At 43.6% G+C, this 20,916-nt stretch overlaps 1 protein-coding gene across 1 annotated transcript in view; it reads left to right on the top strand.

Moving 5' to 3' along the window:
* Positions 1-491: 491 nt before the first annotated feature.
* Positions 492-20,916, top strand: part of FOXK1 (forkhead box K1) — a 55,529-nt gene continuing 35,104 nt past the window's right edge. The window contains exon 1 of the mRNA XM_051782565.1: positions 492-927. Coding sequence (XP_051638525.1) covers positions 545-927 — 383 coding nt within the window. The 5' untranslated portion in view covers positions 492-544. The remainder of the gene's footprint in view (positions 928-20,916) is intronic.

Here is a 20,916-nt window from a genome sequence, read left to right as displayed (position 1 = left end):
CCTCGGAAGTGTCCAAGGCCAGGTTGGACAGGGTTTGGAGCAACCTGGGATAGTGGAAGATGTCCCTGCCCAGGGGTGGAACTGTATGGGCTTTAAGGTCCCTTACAACCCAAAATTCCGTGATTCTGTGGTGTGGCAGCAAAAAGCCACCGAGCCCAGAATCCCGCCATGGGGCGGACGCTCCCCTGCCCCACAGACAGCCCCAGGAGCACATCGGTTTGGGGCGGGGGGTGTTCCCCAGGTGACCCAGCGCTCTGACCCGGCACACGGAGCGGTTTAACCGCCGGGCTCCGGCCCCTCAGGCGGGGCCGCTCCCTCACGCCGGGGCTGCGCTGCCCGCCCTGCCCCGCAGGCGGCGCCGCGCGGCCGCCGTTGCCGCCCCCGCCCCGCGCCCCGGACCGCGGCGGGGCGGCCGCGCCCGGCGGAGCGGCCGGGGGGAGGCGGCGGCCGGCGCGGCTCCCGCCCCGCCCCGCGTCCTCGCCATCCCCGCCCCGCCGGCCCCGCCCCGGAGGCCGGCACGCTGGCTCGCTCGCTGCCGGGGAACATGGCCGAAGTCGGGGAGGACAGCAGTGGGGCGCGGGCTCTGCTGGCGCTGCGCTCGGCGCCCTGCAGCCCCGCCGCCGCGCCCCCTCCCGGGCCGCCGCCCCCGGCCGCGCCGCCCGCCGCCTGCGCCGGGCCGGTGCTGGCGCGGCTGCAGGGCCGCGAGTTCGAGTTCCTCATGCGGCAGCCGGCCGTCACCATAGGCCGCAACTCCTCGCAAGGGTCGGTGGACGTCAACATGGGGCACTCCAGCTTCATCTCGCGGCGGCACCTGCAGCTCAGCTTCCAGGAGCCGCACTTCTACCTGCGCTGCCTCGGCAAGAACGGCGTCTTCGTGGACGGCGCCTTCCAGCGCCGCGGCGGCCCGGCCCTGCAGCTCCCGCCGCAGTGAGTGCCGGGGGCCGGGGGCGGCGGGGTCGGGCCCGCTCCGGGGGGCAGGACGGGGACCTTCCGCCCCGGGGAGGGGACGCGGGGCTGGGCGGAGAGGAGGCTCCCAGGGAGGATGTGAGGGGTCCCTCGCCCCCACCGAGGGGCTGCGAGGTGCCCCTGCGCAGGGGATGGGGGTCTGTCAGGGCCTAAGGTCACGGTGAGGGGCCCCCGCTGATGAAGGAGACGGTAAAGGATCCCCCTTGCCCACCAAGGGCCTGCGGGTCTGCCTCTGAAGAAGTTGGAGGGCTTCAGGTGATGGTGAGGGGCCACAGGTGATAAGGAGGTGGTGAGAGATCCCCTTGCTCACCTGAGGGGACCCTTGCTCACCTGAGGGTCCCCTCGCTTGAGGTTGGTCACAGTGGGTGAGGGACACACAGCTGATGGAGGGCCTGAGGTGGCAGTGAGGGATGTCTGCCTGGAGACAGCCAGGGGATCCACCTCAACTTTAGCAGGGGATGTCCTTGCCTTCGCTGCCATCTATGCCTGAGAAAGGGGATGATGTTCATTGGGACTGGGGCTGCTCCCTCTGAGGGAGCCAAGTCTGGGCAAAAAGTGTGAGCCCCTCGCTGCAGGCTGTCGCCCAGGGTCATCATCCTCCACGCCCACCTGCCAACAGACTCATGTTCAACTGGTGGACCTTAAGGGGTTTCAAAAAGACAAATCAGTGAAGAAGGACTCTTGTCAGTCAGCTAGAACATGCTACGCCCAGGGCTTGTCTTCCCTGGAAAAGATCTAGTGGAAAAAGTTGGAAACCACTTTGCCAGAGTGCTTATTTAAGGGTTGGCAAGTTGGGTGTTCTTCCTGGTGTTTCTCTGAGGCAACAGAAAAATGAAGGAGTCAGGCCAGGCCAGGGGTGATGCTGCTCCCCAGGACACGGGGACAGCAGGTGCCCAAGGTGTATTTCCATCCTTTAGGAAGGGGAGAGGGCTACAGGAGGGTTTCTGTGCTAGCAGGGAGGTGGTTGTCTGTGCTCTGTTAAACTCTCTTGCAGAAAGAAGAACGGGGTTGACATTAATCTATTTCTTCCTCTGAAAACATTGTTTATGTTTGCTGAGCACTGTCCAGCGACTGCAGTGCTTCGCCCCGGGGCAGCAGCGTGGTACTGGTGGGTGATGTAATTCCTGCCTGCATCTCTTCAGGTTGTACCAGGCAGACTGTGTCTAATGCCATCTCTGAGTGAAAATGCCCTGTAAAGTCAGGAGATTGGGGTTTTGTTGTTTGTGTAAAACATCTGTTTTCGCCTGTCACGTTTTGGCTTTGGTACTGTTTACCTCCAGCACCAGGGTCCTGGAGTTACCCCTCGCTCACCAGCCTGTAGCTCAAGGGATGGTTTTTTAATTACTCATTTCCTCTGCAGGCTGCTTCATTTTGTACTTAGTAATTTAGTTATAACTCCCTAGCTGCTCACTCTCTGAGGCATTTTGGTTTGTAACGTGTTTCATTTTCTAAAAGAGATGTCCTTTAGTGTCTCTTTAATTAATCTGGCTGTGTAAAACAAGACCACCCGAAGCCCAGGGCATTTCTGTTGTCATTCCCTCTGGCTCTGGGTTTATCTGTGCAAGCTCTCTCCTCCCTGCCATTCTGTTTCTTCACTTGGTTAATCATAAGCATTGTGATAGAAAACTCTCTCAAGCAGCAACTTGGTTGCATATTTCTTTCCACTTTGCTCGTGACTTCTGGAGTGGGAATGGTAGTTTTCCTTCATTGCTTTAAAGGGAGGAGTTTAATGTTCAGTTATGAACTCTGCACAATAAGACATCCTCTTAGCTTGACCGCTGTTTGAGCTACATAAATAAACTTGATGCTCCTCCCTTTCTGACTTCCAGAGTAGGAAAATGTTTTGCATCAATCTAAAGGAATTTGCCCCCTTGCTTCTAACAGGTAAACAACTCCTTACTGGCCAGTCAAGGGTTTGTAACCCAGATCAGGAAAAAGAAAATCCTGTTGAAGCTTGGTATACACAGTCTTGATTGAGGCTTTAAACTGTCTACTGTTATCTTGTTATCTCCACTCTTGAAAAATCAGACAATTCCCTCCCAAACACCCTGCTACACACACACAGAGACACACACAAATCTCCCCTCCCCAGTAAACATAAAGTGCTGGCTGGTGCCATTTCTTTTCTGTGAAGAATCCTGTGTGCTTACTGCCAGCTCATGTTGTCAAAAGGTGGACAAAGTGAGGACAGGTTGTGGTACACAGCCTTTGCAGAAGAAAGTGTGAATTGTCCTGTATGTTATGGTAACACTCCTGCCCTGTTTCATACAGCCCCACCTTCTCTGTGTACCAGCAGAATGTACAGTTTATGTTAAATTTCAGGAATTAATGGTCATTCCATTAATTTAGAGGGAGGTCCTTGTGATGATGTGGGGAGGTCTTGCTGTAATATTTTAAGAACCAGTGGTTTGGATAGTTGCCCCCCTTTCTTCCCCCCCACCTGCAAAGGATGGCAGAAATGTGCAAAGTCCTGTTTCTTTTGGACCACTGCAGTCAGTGCTGCTGTTATATTACATGCAAAGGAAATGCTTGTGCATCATGAGATCATGAATGGAAGCAGAGGGTTCCAGGAAAAAGTGCCTTTCAGCTGTAATTCATAGTATTTGTTAAAAAATAGATTCTGAGCTCATAAATTCTGTTTCTGAGGTTTCTTCTCGCTTCACTATTTCTGTATAAAACTTCTCTTTGTGAAGTTTTCTAAGTTTAGAAGTAGTTATTCCTGAAATGTGCAGAGGATGTTGTCGGGAGGGGTGGGGAAGGGAGGAAAGAGGAAGAGTTTGAGACCTCTCTTGAAGACTCTACGTATCTCCTGTCTCAACAGACCTGTTCAAAATCAAGGGCCTTCAAAAAGCTTCATGTCACTTCCTCCATCAGCATCGTGTGTACGTTTAATCTGCTGTAACCAGGATTTTACTGCTGGGCAGGAGTATCATATTCCACAGCTGTGTTGTTATGGGAGGTTGTATTTCACAGATGTGATGACATAACTGTAAAGCATAATTAAACAATAATGACCAACAAAGAGGGCTTTTCCTAGAGGTTAATGACAGTCAGGAGCAAAGTGGGTGGAAGAGTGGAGGGCCTACGGTACAGCTGAAGACCCTTAATCAGTTTAATTAATAAGTGCCACACTAAGGCAGGCATTGCAAATCTAAATCAAGATGAAATTATGGAAGTACTTACATCAGAACTAAGTGCTTCAAATCAAATTAAGGATTGCTAGAAACTCTTCTTTTATCTTGTGATGGTTTTTTAGCTGGGCTGGTGGGAGCTGGAAATCAGCAGATAAATATCTTGGTATTTTTCTATAAAAAAGAGAGAAACTCAAAATTATCAGGAGAATGTGCACTAGATTTCAAAAACTATTAATACCAGCAAAAGTATAAGAGCAGGAACTCTTATCTGGAGTACTTTTTTCTGTTGAAGACAGTAATTTCTTCAAATTTACAGTGTAACCAGATGTTTACAGCATCAGGTTAATGCTGAATTATTAACGTTGTTGTCTTCAAATGTGATTCAATTTTTAAAATAAGTAACAATTACAAGTTAGAGACTTCTGGTAACTAAAATAAGCTTTTTATTTATTTATTTATTTATTTTTCTACCTCAGAACCAAAGGAACTGAAACAGTTGAAAGTTAAACTTGCTAACCTGAATTTTAAGCAGCTATGGGTCAGGTCTTCAAATGCTCCTAAATACAAAAGTTCTATTGACTAAAACCTGCAAATATTGCTTGAACATAGCCTGATAATGGCACTTGAGCTCAACAGATTGGAAATGGTGCTTGTCTGGGAGTGTTTCATGGGATATTTGCTTATTGCTTCTGTGACCGTTTTGAATTTTTGCAGTAGCACAATTAATGGAGCCTGAAGTTGGTGTTTTTCAGTGTAAATGGATTCTTTCAGTATGAGATTTCAAAGCATAAAAACAAGTTTATGCTTTACTACGTAGTAGTTCTTTTAGTGTTTAGGAAATGGAAGAAATAAATGGAGGAGCTTTTTTAGTTTGAGCATAAATGCAAGGGAAGCAAATATATGGATGCATGAAATAAAATTAAAACATGGAGTAAAAATAAAAAAATTTATTATGTATATAAGCCCCAGTATAAATTGAAAACTTACCATGCATGTGAAGTTTTATGAAGAGCATGCTGCTTTATTTATAATGGGATTTTTCCTAGGCACTCAATAAACTTGACAAAAATAAATAGCCCAATACTCCGACCACATATCAAGGTGCTGATCCGGCACAATTTTACACGTGCATTAATCTTTCTGTATTGTGAGTACACAAGTTCCCTTCAGCATTTGGGTAGTGAGGGTGTCTCTGCAACTGGGGTTTGGTTACCCAGCAGAAAACGGAGAGTCAGATCCAGTTTCTAAGGGACACGGTTGTACAGTCTGTTAGCCAGTAACTCAAGGCACTGATTCAAGTTAAAAAAAAAATGACATATTCTAGAAAAATGGAGATATGCACAATGTATGTCAGTGTTTTGGTGACCTCACCAGGCACTCGCCCTCTGTTCTTGTGGTACGAGGGAGGGTGTCCTCACATCTCGGAGGGAGCTGCCCGCTGTACGTACACACACCAAGGAAACGCCTTGACCACATAACCACCACTACAGAACTAGTTGTTTCTGAAGTGCTGCATATGTATGTTGTCTCTGGTAACTCCTCAGGTAGTTTTACTTCTTAAATATTGCATAATCTGCATTTGCAACCATTTTTTTTTGTTCTTTGTTTGAAATGCGCCGTTTGCTGTGCTACGACTTGTGGATGGTGGTTTTGCTCTCCCTAGAAACTCTTTAAAGATTTGCTTTCTTAGTGCTTCGTCTTCTATTTTTCATGCTCTTACTTAATTTCAAAGACTGCCTTTGAGAACAGGTTTTTTTGTTGCACAGCAAGATGTGATAAAGGATTACTTGATTTTAATTATGGAATTCGTGTCAAGTAATAATTTTTGGCTAAGCAGCTCAATTTGTCATGAGTTATATTAAATGTTTAAGGAAAGTTTCTCTCATGTGAAACTGCTGCTCAATTTGTTGGTTCAAAAATAGCTGTGCTGTAAGTCAGGCTGTGAATATAAACTAAGGCTATGCAAAACTCAGTGTATGTCCTTATGGATTCCTTTAAACCAGGCTTGGTTCAGCTTAGCTGATGTGTTGATAATGAAAAGATTAATCTAACAAGAACATGCCGCACTTGTCTTGTACATTTTTGTGCAGAGCCTCAGTTATAAAGGCTTAAATGTAGATTCAGGTTGTGCTGGTGTAACTTCTTTGTGTTTGCCAACTCATGTATCCTTAGCTGACTGTGGGATCCTTCCAGTTGGTACTGTTGTGTTTTTATATAAATCTAGGGGATAAATGAGTGTGGAGGTTTTTTGCTTTTATGAAAACGGGAATAAAAATGATGAAATCTGTAGTAATTCATATCTTAAGTTATTTTGGTGCCAGCTGTGTGAGCATCTTCCCTGTAGAGCATCTGTTTTGACTTCTGGTAACAAATCAAAATAATGCTGTTTACTTTTTTTTTCCTCTCCCTCTCCAGAAAACGGGATAGGCAGCCTTGCACTGAATAACTGAAAGCAGAAATGACAACCAGATTAATGTGATTGTTTTCTTTGTAAGCAAGCTCCTAGTAACTGCTCCGAAAGCCATTTGGCGTCAGAGCTGTTCTGTGGGACTCCAAATTCTCTTGCTCGGTGTTGCAGTTTCCTGGAGGAGTAGATGTGGCAACAGGATGTTGGTAGAGAACAGGAAACTACTTGAATTTGCCACTTATGCCATGCAAATAAAGGCTCATTACTGGCCCAGGTGTGGTAATTAGTGTCAGTTATTGACAGCAGTTTGTGCAGATTGCAGAGTGCTGAGCTTGGAGCTCGGGGAGGGTGTTTGGGGGGGCTGCTCTGTGACAGGGTGGGGTGACAGAGGGGACACAGGCTGGTGAGGTGCTTGTTAAACCACTCTGAGATCTGACAGCTCCAGCTGGCTTTCCTATTCAGGGTGGATCTCTACAAGCACTCAGCTCCATATCAGCTCCTCTGACATGTGGTGATTTACTCTGAGCTCCCTGTAGCTCTAGTGAGTGTCTGGGTGTTCTGCTGTCAGAGCCAAGGGGCACCTTAACCAGAAATGCTTCACAGGCCGAGCTTCACCTTACTGCTGCTTAGATGTGGATGAGCCAGCCTTCCCTCCCCAGTCCAAGTGGAAATGTGGTTTAAAAAAGAAAAATCATGCACGTTTGAGCTGGTGATGTTAATGAAAAGGGAGAAAAATTCTCATTTGCTTTTAGTACAGGTTCTTTCCTCTCCTTTTCCTTAATAGCAGTCCCGAGCACAGAGGCCTCTCTCACACATAGCCATGCCCAACACCAGCTTTGTTTTGTTATCTTTGGTTCAGTCCCCATGCATCTGGGAGTGTCCTGAGGTTGCAGAATCAAGGCTAGGATATCCACTTCAGGATTCCTGCTTTAAAGAAAGGAAAGTATGAAAGGTAAATGTGCTGTAGAGCTTAGTCTGTAATGTATTAGGTGGTTAAGGTCTTTGTTCTCTTAAACTTGCATATATTTTGTAGCAAATGCCTGAGCAGTCCACTGAGATTGTGCAGTGTTTTCTGATTGGTAAACTTAGGTAAAAATGTTGGTTTGTGCATCTGAAAATGGCTGGTCTGGTGGAACAGACTGCAAGACTGAAACCAAGAAAAATGTGGAGCTGAAGGTCTGGGTGTCATTTTGCAGTGTTTTGGTTTGGGGTTTTTTTTTGGTTTTTTGACAAACCTATAAGAAGAAAAAGTGAAGCATTTTTTTTTGTCTCCTGAATGTGGGCTGTAAAAAGACATCTTGATGTACTTCCAGACATGGTTAATCGACTAATTGTGAGTACAAATTATTGTCTGGTCTTAATGCATTCACTTCAGTCAATAATTCAGTATTAATCACTGAACAGTTTTGTCAAGTATTTACCAGTTTCCCTATTTCAGTTGACTGCAGACTCCTCACAGAAGCAGATTGATGAGATGCTTATAGAGCAGATTAATTTCTTGCTTAAGTAAATGTGAGTGAAAATTTCCATCCAACAGTATATTCTTTGTTTTCATATTTCAAATACAATTTTCCTAATGTCTATTCACTCTTGCCCACAAATGTTTTTCGCTAGTAATTCACATCTTCGGTTTCTTCAGAACAGCTCAGTAAATGCATGTGTGCATTCCCTCTGCATGGCACTTAATTTTTATGAAATACATATTTTATTGGACAGTAAAACATTTAAGTATCTTAATGGCCTAATTAATACTCTGTATCCACTTCTGTCATGTATTTTGCTCTTCGTTATCCTACTGCTCCTTTTTTCATGTCCTCGTGCATTTTTTATCATAAAAATTTCAAGCAGTCTTGAGAGAGCAGTCTATTAGAAGGCTGTTCTTTGAATATTCAGCAACTCTAAGATTTGATTGATAGTCCCTTCCCTCCCATCCTGTCTATTTTTAGTAATTTAAAAGCGAGTTTAATTTCTGGGGTTGTCGTTTGTTGTGTATGCGCAATTTACTTTGGTGGTTTTCCTCCCTCCTTTAAATGTACCAGATATGTAATTTTCATGTTCTTTGAGGACATCTTGTCAGTTTGGGAAAAATAATGTAGACGTTAATTGGGAGCTCTGCCTTAGCCGAGGGAGCAAAGATGGACAGTCTTTGTCTGGATCTGTTAATACATGCTGTGTGATTAGGATAGGAGGAGAAATGGAAGAAAACTTTAAGCACATTGTTACCACTTATTATCCTGTTTCAAGAATCTTCTAGCATAAGAGCCTGTTTTCATGTACAAGTACAATCCACTCCATTTTTTTAGAACAGAATGAGGAGACAAAAAGCCTTGCAGAGGTGGTGTAAGCTCTGTGGAAAAGGATGTCCCCTCCCTTTCTCTCTGAAATACAACATTGTAGCTGTACCCCTTTTTTCTGCTTCTTGCCATTTCAAGGAGAGCCTTGGGAAGTCTTCCCACACAAACTGTTTTAATCTTCTGTCTCCCTTGAGGCCACATACAGAAGCCACCAACACTTCGTCTAAGCAGGACTGGACTCCCTGCAGAGCCAGTTTGTGCACTTGCTACAGGAATTGTTCTTGAGCAACTTGAGGCCTTTCCTCTCTCGAGGGCATAAGAACTCTGGACTCTTACACGCTCAGAATCCTGAGTGCGTGGGAGGAGAAAAGGACTAGACACAGAAAGCAAATTTTGTTTCCACCTGATGGGTAGACCAAAAATGACTTTGCTTTTCATATTCAGTTTGAGGCGTAGCCCAGACTAGCGAGGGCAGGCTCTTGGTGTGGGAGATGTGCCAGCTGCTATTTATTTATTGATCTGGTTCCGTTTTTAATTGTCCCATGGCTGGTGTGACGTGGTGTACCTTGGGTTGGCCGCCTGCCCACCGTGCGTAAAGGGGTGTTGACTGTCAACAAGCCTGGCAATTGGGTGGCTTTGCCTCCTTCTGCCTCATCCATTCAGCTGGATAATTACTGCATCTCTTCTTTTCCCATGTCTCCCTCAGACACTGTCTAACGAGACAAGCCATAACGAAACTGTTTTAGCCCTGGGAAGACCTGCAATGGAAGTCAAAGGCTTTGCTGCTAATGTGCAGTTGTCTTCAGGCATAGGAATTCTTAGGAGAAAATTCCTGATGTGACGTGGTTCCTAGCGTTTTTTTCTCTGTGTGTTTTGTGTAAACAAGGCATATGCAAACTGGCTGTTGGAAATAGGCACAATCCAGGAGTTTAGACTTGCACGTCGTCTGTTTACAATTGAACATCCCAGCTCAATGTCACTGCAGACGACCATGGGATGAACTTAGGAAACAAAATCTGTTTTGATGGACAGTGATTCCACATCTGAGCTCTCTTGTCACCAAGTGGGTGCATCCTCTTCTCCAAGTGCCTATGGTTTCTTCTCAGTTTCCTCCTGCCTTGTGCTCCACCAGATAATATTGCAAATGTGAGAATTCCTGTTAAAAAAACCCAGAGAAGGGCCAGAATCCTCTCTCCCAAAAAGCTGATATTGCAAACTATGAAGTACATATCTTCTAGGTAAGGTAGTACCTAAGGTATCTTCATCAGTTAAACTAAAATGTCCCTAATTCTATATATTCTACTGAAGCAAAGGAAGCGGAGCACTAAAATATGCCAGCAATATAACAAGCTAAGACTCTAAAATTTTCTTGATGTAAAAATAGTGAAACCACTGTGGTGACAACTTCTTCATGTGCTGTTGTTTTGCAGCAGTCACTGTCACTTAAGTTGTTTAAACTCCTCTCAAGAAGAAACCCCTCAGCGCAGTTGTATGTGCTGGCAGGATTTAAAAAACCTTAGTAATCTTGGGATTGTTTTATATTGTTTGCAATCTTAGCCACATCCTGCTAGGTGGTCTTTCACAAACCAATCCAGTACATCATCATCTCCTGAATCACAGTAAAATTATTCTCTTTTCCTCTTCTTTAGTAGGAGGGAAGTTTGTGCCTCTTCTAACCTTTATTTTCAATGTCAGTATTTTGAAGGCTGCAGGTAAATGTCACTTTGTAGACGTTTGTGTGAGAGGCTCTGTGTTGCCTCAAATGTTTATTTGGCTCCAAGTCTACAAGATGTCAGCTTTTAAAACATTCAAATTACCCTCAGAGCTGTTTTAAAACAGTAATCCTGGCTTCCTCTACTGGGTATTGAATGGATTGTGAAATGTCTTCAGAGGGAGTGGAACGGACTTGTGTGAACATTTTGCAAAGTCTAACTCCATATGGATCGTTTTTTATAATGTACATAAATAGTACATTAGCTCTTTCAAATCACTTTCTAAATGAACTGAACCAGCCTCAAAGGAAAATACATCATAGTCATGCTCTGTGTATTAGAGCCCTCTTAGTCTGATTGAATTCAAAGGTTAGTAGCATCCCACACACAAGCTTTTTCTGGCATATGTATGTAGAAATTAGGATCTTTTCCTGAGCTTTGCTGAGGTTATTTTGTTTCACACAGCCTTTGCTAATGTCTTTATAGGTAGTTCCCTGGCTTTGGAAGGGTAAGTCTGCTAAATGACTTATGAGACCTTTCAAGGAATTGGGCTGGCTCCTTGAGAGCAAACCCTACAATGATGAATGGCCCATTAGAAGAAAGTTGATGGCACTGTAAATGAGATTTTAAGTGAGAATCAAACTGCTCTAGTGTATCCAGCAAAGATGCTGAAACAAGTGCCTCTTTCCCTGATGGTTATTAGGAGATTTTATGAACTGATAGTTTCAAACGGTTACTTTCTCCTTCTTCTCCAGGGTATAAAAATTTCCAAAGGATCCAGATACTTGTAGTAATAAAGGGAGAGTCTTCTCAAGAAGAATGGGAGTTAGGGTGCAAATGGGGGTAAAACTGAAGTTGCTGCTTGCCTGTGGCAGTGGTGGCCAGATTGTGTGGTGGAAGGGGCAGGATCTGCAGCCAGCTGGAATTTCCGTGGCAGTTGAGCAAAGATTTAAAATTCTTGGTATTGAGTGAGGTATGGAAATTAATAACCAGTGCTACTTGTAGAGGCCACCGTGGCTCTGCAGTTAGTTCCATACTGTCACTACATATTTAATTCTTGGTGTACTGCTCAATTTCTTATTGAAAACAGAGCTCTTTGTAGAAGCTGGTATAGGGAAGTTCCTCAGAGCGTGGGTGCAGGTGGGGCTTTTCTTTGGCACTGAGGCAGGTGTTAATTGTGGTTTATGATTGAGGGAGAAACATAGCTGAGTGTTTCTGCCAAGATGAGCAAAGAAGGAAAATAGTTAATATTGACCTTTTTCATTTTAACGAAGATCAGTGGGAGCAGCAGAGGCTCGGAAAGCCTCTCAGAAGGGCTCTTGAATTTCACAGAAGCGGGGAGGGAGCGAGAGATGCTGGCGGTGGCCACGCTCTGCTGAGTCATTTCTTGTGGTCTCTGCTGTGGCAGAATGGAAGCCAGACTTAAGCTCTTATCTTAAGGTTTGTCTTGGAGAAGGGAAAAATTGAGTGTGAATGGAGGCTAGGCAGCCCTCTCTGGTGCAGAGACATTGTGGGTAAACGTGTGTGTATTACAGAGCTGGTGTTCACCATTTCTGTGACATCTCTGGAAAACAATGTCAGTCGGACTGTTCACTGCCTGCTCCTGGCCACGGTCCAGGAGTCTTGAAGCAGCTGGGGCTACGTGTTGTCAGTGGGGCTGGGAGCTGTGGTTTGGCAGGATTCCCCTAGGACTGTGGAAAGTGGGATATGAGAAATCCTACAGGAAGGTGAGGCACGTCATAGCTCCGAGCCCTTGCAAGGGCTGAGCAAAACTTACTCCTGGTCCGAGACTATGCAGTGTGTGCCATTCCAGTCTTACAGTGTAGAATCTGGTACCTGATGAAGGGTTGGTGTAGGACAAGGGGGGGAAGAGCAGAATGTTGAATTAAATACCATCCTGCTTTGTTTCATATGAGATGCCTTTCATTGTGCACTTGAATTAACTTAGTGGGACAGCAAGTTAGTGTGGGGGTGGATGGACTAAACCCTGTTTGTCACTGTACTGTGTTTTTCCAATACCATAAAACCTTGGCTGCTGTCAAGCACATGCTTGAAGAATATTTATCTCCACAGAGTGCTTTTCTCTTAAAAGCTTCTGTTCCACTGCATAGTTCAGCGAATTTCATCTGTACTTTAGCTTTGTTTAGTGGGTGTTATTTGATAGGGTTGGGATTTTGTTTTGGTTTAGCTTTTTTCCTTTGAAACATCCCATCAGGGTCTATAATGGAGCTGCTTTAGAACTGAACACTAGGCTGTGTGTGTATTTTTTAATGTTGTCAGAGTGACAACCAAATAAATGAATTTCTGTGTTCTCTGAATATGCCCCAAACTTTTGGGCATGAAGAGTCCTCCAGGGTTTTGTGGAGATGGTGGCTTAAGACACATTTTAGCTCTCTGTCAAAGCAGGAATAACAAGTATGATGTTGGTTCTTCTAAGATGGACACTGGCTTAACAGGACTGAAATTCCCATTTTACAGAGGTCTGTAGAGGCCAATAACAACTAGAAGGTGTTCAGAAGTGTTTTAGCATAAGATCTACTTGTTCTGTTGCCCAGTCTGAACAGCTCTCCAGCCCCATGATAAATGTGAACAAAATCCCAGGAGACATCCTGTAGTTCCTAAATATATACATTTACCACATAAGCAAGGTGGGCTGCACTTGTGGAGAGAAATAATCGATCCTGCTGCCCCTGTGTTGATTTTTGTGGCTCCAGCATGTGTGGTAAGCAGGAGAAGAGTTAATTTTAGCTTGATTAGCAACACAGAAGGGAATCAAGATGACTGTTGTAAATGGCAGTGGGATGAGATCAATGAGGGTAGTTTATTTCCATGTATCTAAGTGGGTGTTCTAAGCAGTTTAATTTTTCTTTTTTGTTTGTTTTTAGGAGAACCCAAGAATGTTAATGTGTTTAGTCCTTGAAATCCTTCTGGATACTTTAATGTTGTTGCATGGTCACTGTTTTAAATGATTACCAGGTGCATGTGTTCTGTTCCTTAGCAGTTCCTTGTTTCTCTGCTCTCTGTTACCTGGTTCAGCAAGTGGTGAGCAATTCTCGGTATTGGACTCTCCATTTTTCTCCTACTCACCTTTGTTTATATTCTGGAGCATGTTCCAAGCCATTTATGATTAAACATTGCTCAAACAGGCAGGTTAAGATTTATTGACACAAAGGAGGCTGGGAGGAGGGAGTGGCTGGCTGGTCATCTGTGCCTACTTGCAGCTGATAGTGATGTTATTGAAGCTGTACACGTGTCTGTGCAATGGCTGTGGTGTGTCAGAGATGCTGCTGTCCGTGATGATCCCTGTCAGCACAGCCTGATTTGCTTTGTGTGACACAGTAAAAGCTCAAGCAAGGGAGTTTCTGTAGGTGATGCACTCCTTCCTCTTGAGCTTGGTGTTCTGGGAACATCCCATGGCTCTTGAGCAGGGACCACTATTTAGCTCATGGTGGGAGAGGCTTGCACATCTCCAGAGAGAGAGATCAGGCTTTGAAACGTGGTAATAGGGTTGTGACCTACAGGAGTTTTAAGCATTGATCCGTTTAAAAAAGACACATACAGCTTAAAAGACAATGCTGTTATGTGGAAGGCAAGGAGGGTCAAAATGGAAGATTGGAAGGTGAGCTTTATTTAGGAAAATAAATTTAAATTAAAATACAGAAATATTAGAGTCAAAAAGAGACTGAATTTATTTTAAAAAGTCTTTTCTGAAGCTGAAACAATTTGTTTCCTGACCCCTCTTAGCCGTGTACAAACCAGAGCTGTTAAATAGCCACTTAGCTTTTAAAGGTGTCTACATGTAGCATTTTACATTTTAAAGTCACAGATATTGATGATTTTCATGCTTTAGGAAAAAACTTAAAATGCAGTGTTGACAATATACTAAAAAAATTAACAGATTGATCAACCTAACACGGAAAGGCATTTTGCACTTATAAGATTTGCTGATATGAGATACACACACATGTTGCACTTAATTTACGTTTTCTCTGAAGATCAAATATTTCTTGGCTGGTGCAGGAATGGTTTCGATAGGATCTAGACCTCCACAGGCTGGAATACCTGATTAGAGCAGCCGTGGTACACAGGCTGTTGTGTGTTATACAGAGTCTCTTAACTCTGTTATTTTTATGTATACAACCACACACGCAACAAAATAACATAATAGGCTTGCTGTGTGTTACAGATGGTATCAGGCATCTGCAGTGCTGATAGCAAAACTTTCTGGTGCTGACAGCCAACCTCATTTCAATAAAAGCATCGTTGCTCTCTGTGTCAGCCCACTCCTTCGGTGGCAAACTTTCCTACCTGGTTTTTGATGTCAGGCCACTCGTTCTGACACATAAAACACCTCCCTGTTCCCAAGCTTCAAAATAAACAGCAGCTTTATAGCTAATTTTAGCCTTTAAGGACATCTTAGTAAATGTTCTCTGCACGTCTGTTAACATCTCTGGGAATGCAACTGCAGGGCTTTTCAGCACTGTCACTGTGCTGAAGGGCAGGATAAGTGAGATAGACTTGAACTGACTGGCAGAGTGGTGCTGGGTGAAGATGTGGCTTTCCATATGACACACAAAAAAAAAGCCTCACTGTAACTCAGCTGTGCTCTGAGACATGAAGTTGTTTATAGTAAGGACAAGACAGGAACAGAGCAGCTTCTGTAATGGTGTGGTAGAAGTGGGGCCAGAATTTGCCCTTGGGAGCCTTTAATAAAAAACTCAAACAAAACCCCCACCCAGTATTGATTAAAAGGTAGATGTCACTGATGCTGCAAATTAATTTATAGTGACGTAAAATCACATCTGATCTTTGTGGGTGTAGGTAAGACCTTCCAGGCTCATGCATTTCACACTTTGGCAGACCTGAGTTAGATCTTGCGATGCTCCAGCCTGGCTGTGCTCCATGAAATGTGCCCTACGTGCTGCTCAACTGCACCGTGCTGGTGTGGGAAGGAATAGGAGCACTTGGGAAGGGAGGAGGAATTTGTCTTCTGATAGGGAGCCCTGTGCCCAGCACTCCTGGTTTGGAGTGAATGGCATATTTTGAAGCTGACTCCAGTGTTTTGAAATGTGAAGCTGAGTGAGGTACAGTTACAGCACCACCTCTTTGTTTCTCTGTGCCCACCAATGACGACCATGTTTTCTGGCCATTAGTGTTTAAAAGCTGGTCATTGTGATGGGCTTAAAAGAGACCCTGATTGAAGTACCAAAACTCTCCCTTAATGGTATTTGTTATAAAAGCCTATTAATTATATTCTTTTGATTATACCAAGGCTTGGTTTCTGAGATCATCTTCCTTATCATTTGTCTGGAAATAACTGTCAGGATTTTTCTGGATTAATATCAATGTAAGTTTTTATACTTGGAATTTTTAACGTTTTAAATAGATAAGTGAATTAATCCCTAGTCAGGTATTGGGTTTGTAAATAGCTGGTGAGAATATCCTTCAGCATTTTGCAGGCATTGCACTGACTAGAATGACACTCCTAGCTACCTTACCCTGGTTTCTGCTGCAAAAGTTTCAGAAAGGTCACTTTTTAAATTGCACATTCCTGGCCCTTTGCACTCTGATGGCTTTCTGGAAGAGATTGGAGCAGCTTCTGCTAGTGAGGGATTTGGTGTTGGACTGAGCAGGATTAATATAAAACCCATCCTGCAAAGCTGGGAGAAGACCTGTCAATAATGGTAATTTCCCAGGCAGGGTGGCAACTTCAGAGGGAGCCTCCTGCTATTCCTGCTGGCTCCCCACTAGCTGGTTGAAACACCCTTCTCAGCAGTTTTGGCAATTTCTTTCCTGTTCTTCTACAAAATGCTATTTTGATACTCCATGAATTTATTCCCTGACCTTGCTGTGGTATTTCATTATGCTGAAAAAATGACAACTACAATAATATCTGTCCTGGTTTGGGTTTTTTTCCTTTCTTTGCACTGTGCACTCCCCTTACTCAAAGGGGAGAATCTGGAAGTGAAACTGTGCTTGATGTCACAAATAATTTTCAAAGAGTAAAATCAGAACATCATTAAAGAGATGTCAAGAATGTAAAAATAAAAATACAGCTCTCTATTCTTCACTGCTAATTCCACGGTGTGAAACAGCCTTGAACGTTCTCACTTGTATGAAAAATTAACTGTGCTTTCAGTGGTTTGCCTCAATTTATCAGCCTGCTCTGTGACAGCAATTAAAAGGTTTGCTAAGAAAGATAAGAAATTGTGGAGAAGATGTGTAGAATAAAATGATTGTTGAAGTTTCACAGCATGGTGAAGGTTTTGCTTTCAACATCCAGTTGTTGGAGCCTAAAATCCAAATGTTCATCTTCTCCTGTGCACTTTTGAAGAAGACATACATGAACCAAACCAGCATTTTGAAGTTCTTTGGGCTGGGTTTCTGGTATCTCTTTTCCTTTTTAGCCTTCCTGATCAGCCTGGGGGTGTTTATACTCTTCCCCCTCCACCACCTGCTTGGCTCAGGTTCACTGGCAGCCTTTTCCCGGGATGGGCAGTGGCCGAGAGCTCGCTGTTTTCCCAGCTCTGTGAGGTGGGATGTCTGCAGAGACTGCAGGAACACAAATATTTTTTGTGCACATCTGTGTGTGCCTGGTGCTGGCAGGGAGAAGAATCCCAGAGTTTGGCCCAACTTTGCTGTGAACATTGCTGTCTTCAAAGGAATTTGCTAAAATACCTACTTGAAAATCTGCCTGTGCGTGGAAGTGTCTCTCTGTGTTTGAACCTTGATGGAACCTTGAAGCCCTGTGCAACTGTGCTCAATAGAAACATTCATTACAGCTAATTTACTTGGTGCTTTTAAGACACATAGGTATTCATAAGTTGTGGTTTTGCCTGATGCTGCTGGTAGTATTTGTTTTAAATAGATACACTTGCCTGCACACGCTCTTTGCCCATCTGAAATCTTGTCTGGCTGTGTTGGAACCCTCATTTTAAACATGGTGATGTGCAGTGTTAGGCAAATCCCAGGGTAACCTGTGGTCCCTTCTTATTAAGGGGAAAAAAAATCCTTTATCGTGTGTACAGTTCTGAACACTAACAGGGAGCATGAGGGTCTTGCCTGTGACAAATAAATGGCAATTTTGAATTTTTCTGAAGCAATTGTCCTTGTTCAGCCATCTCACTGCTCTTGCTTTCTCAAGGCCATTCAGTGAATAAACTCTGGGAGCACAAAGGTACTACAAAGCATTGATTTTGCAGCATTCAGAGCCTGTGTGTCCCATCTGAGACGACCACAAACCCACTCCTGCAGATGTGACCTGCTGGTTGCCATGGGAGGATTGCCATGGCAGAATTACCATGGGTACCAGGCCACTGGAAGCACTTGCTGGAATGCAGAAAACATTTCTGGTCTTTGTTTGGTCCTCTTGCACACAGCTGAGTGACTTTGGGTTTGAAATAATTAGGCTGAATAAAAAAAAAATTTGTGACTTCTCTGATTCAGGAAGTTCTGAAAATTTCCAGCCTGAGAGTATCAGCATGTGGCTGATGTGATTTGCCTGATAAAGACCAGAGCTTTTCTCAAAATGAATGAATTTCAGTTTGTTTTCTGAAAGGAGAATGCAGTGTTTGGATCATGTGATGCTTACATCTGAGTCTGTGGTTACATGCTCTGTTTTTTTAATAATCTGTTATAAATCTGCAACATTTTTGCTGGTACTTCCTTTCCTTCCACTGCTTGATACTTTTACCTCCAGCTCCTCTGTGTTGGTATTGTCATGTGGAAGGCAAGCTGGAGGGTCTGATCTGCCTGGCAACTTAATCCCAGCAAAAAAAGAAATAAATAATTATTTCAGGTACATGGTTTTGCCTCGCTGTGCAGGGGTTTGGATGGTACTGATGGCATAAGGGTGATACTGAGTGGAAAAGGCTGAGGGGAAGGCATGGTGGTGGAGTAAAGGAAATGCCTCTTGCAGCAGAGAACTGGATTTAGATTGTGTTAAAATAAATCTGCATGAAGTTGAGTGTCACAACTGATATCTCTTTGGGGAGATTATTTTTAAGGCAGAGGAAAGCAGTGGGCCATCCATGTGAGACACAGAATTTTACCTGGTTGCCCTGTTACTCATCCCAGCAAGTCCAGGGTGACCATGGAAAGAGGAGGATTTCCAGCTAACTCAGATGCATTTCAGGGGAAGGACAGAAAATCCTTCCAGTGATCTGGAATTACAGGGTAGTCAATAATAATTCCATTGGATTGGCTGTGAGGAATTCCTGGTTACTTCAGTGTAAGTCTGTCTTTACTAAACCCAGGTTTACATCAGCTCTAGTAGAGGGATGATGCCTGAGGAGTGGATAATGCCAGGGCTGCAGGACACTGTCATTGAGCTGCTTGTGCTTCTGGTCTTACAGCACAATGGAAATAGTTGCTGGAACTTTTTCTGGAAAAAGTTCCCAACAGATGAAAATTAAAATTCATTAAGTAGAAGTAAGACCACTGTCTTTTGAATTCAACTAATTATTTCAAACCTGAGCTCACTCCCATACACACACAGACAGTTTTGGTTCAGTCCTGGCTGACAGATACTCTTTGTGTATCTGCAGTGTTAAGCATGACAGAATATATAAAATACAGTGAGTGTGTTACAAAGCACACAAGGCAAGTGATTTGTGAGCTCAGGGTAACTGTGAGTTTGGGAACCAGTCCCCCAGCTCTAAACTCATGGGGTGGCTTACAAAATAATGACCAAACATTTCAGTGGGTTTTCTGTCATTTCAGCAGTGACAAAGAGGACTGTACTCCTTTATTTGCAGATGATCTCAGTACTTTTAAAATCTAGTTTTCCCTCCGTTTTGTTACAAACTGACAGTTTGACTACAAGTGGTGGTCATTTTTCTAGCTTATCCTCTGACTGAACAATAGTGGATAATACCAGAGGCATTTTTTTGGGAGCTCTGCAGTTTATTTCCTTGTCCTGCTGCTGTCTGGCAACGTGCTTGCCTTGCTTGTCTTCAGATTGAGTTGATTCATTACAGGAAGAACAAATGTGGTTTCTGGACTTCACCATTTACTTACAGACCCTTTGTTTATCTCTCCACAAATGCAACAAATTATTTTACTGATCACCATGTCACAGGTATTTCTCTGTGTGTTTGATAAAGGACTTTATGGGTAGGTCTTCAATAGAATTTCTGAGTTCAAACTCATCAGAGCAATAGAGCAATTGAAAGGGAAATAGCAAATGCTGAAAAATTTTTACTTTTATACTGCAGTAACCTCCAAAATGAACCAAGCACTCTTAAAGCCATGCCAGTTACACTGCCTGTGTCCCCTAGCCTAAAAAGATGTGTAAAGAAAAGCGTTATAATGACTTTTAAATTGCCATGGTGATAGGGACATGCCTGTTTTGTAATACGAATTTAGACTTCAGAGAATAAAATGTATTTGTCTTCGTTCCTCCAGAACTCTTTCTGTAGTCTCAGTGCAATTAACTTTCTCGTTTGGAATGCAGATAGCACTAGCCAAGTGGATGATATAACTGGTTTCTTGCTGGTATTGCTTACAAAGTGCTATTTAGGGGAAAAAAATTCTGGGGTAGGGAGTGGAACAGGAAATGTTGGATGATTTTATTATTATTATTTTATTACAAAGGAGGGGTGAATAATACCTAATCTCCGGTGGCGGCTCAGACAGCTTTGTTGTATGGTTTTATGACATTCATTCCAACTAATATTCATTTTAATTCACTTGTGATTGAAAGGTGATTTTGTCACTCATGATTTTGCCCACCTTACTGCTTTGGACAGCTCAGTTCCAGCAAAATAATCATTTTGAACACAATATTTCTGATGATTATTCCCGTCAGGGTGTAAGGGTCAAGTTTATTTTTGTGAGGATGAAGAACACTGATTTGGTTATTTTGGTTGCTGAAACAGGAGAAATCCTTCTAAATCCTTTGCAGTTGAAGCATTTTGTTTTGTGCTGGGTGATGCAGGGAGGTTTGCTGTAGAAAAGATGAAGTTGCTGTCCTTGGGCAGAGAGCAGCATCACAAAGCAACAAGTCTTAGTCAATAAATGTTCCCAGCTCAGCTGTTTTGCAGTGGTCACAGCAATTCTCAGAGCCTTGTTTTTGAAGAAATGTGAATCTCAGGTAGTTCTTGTCTCAGTTTGCTTATCTCTCCACGGGCAGACCTTCAGGGCTTAGATGTTTAGTTAAGTGAAGCAAACTCGTATCTTTTTCTAACCAATTTAGTTTCATTTTCAGTGCACCGGTGCTTAAACTTTCCCAGTGAGTCTTTTATGTTGTCCAAGGCACCTCCTTTCCGACTTCTTCAAAGGATTCTCCAAATAGGGAGTGGATTTATGATTTTCATAGGTGCTGGTTTGTGGTTCTTCCCTTAGCTGGTTACAGAAGGTGAAGAAAATTGGTTCCGGGAGGTAATGGGGCATTTGTCTGTAAT

Source organism: Manacus candei, unplaced genomic scaffold (assembly GCF_025592945.1).
Source record: "Manacus candei isolate 608988 ecotype Guabito, Panama unplaced genomic scaffold, ASM2559294v1 h1tg000002l, whole genome shotgun sequence".
Lineage (NCBI taxonomy): Eukaryota > Metazoa > Chordata > Aves > Passeriformes > Pipridae > Manacus > Manacus candei.
This window is presented reverse-complemented; position numbering and strand designations above follow the sequence as displayed.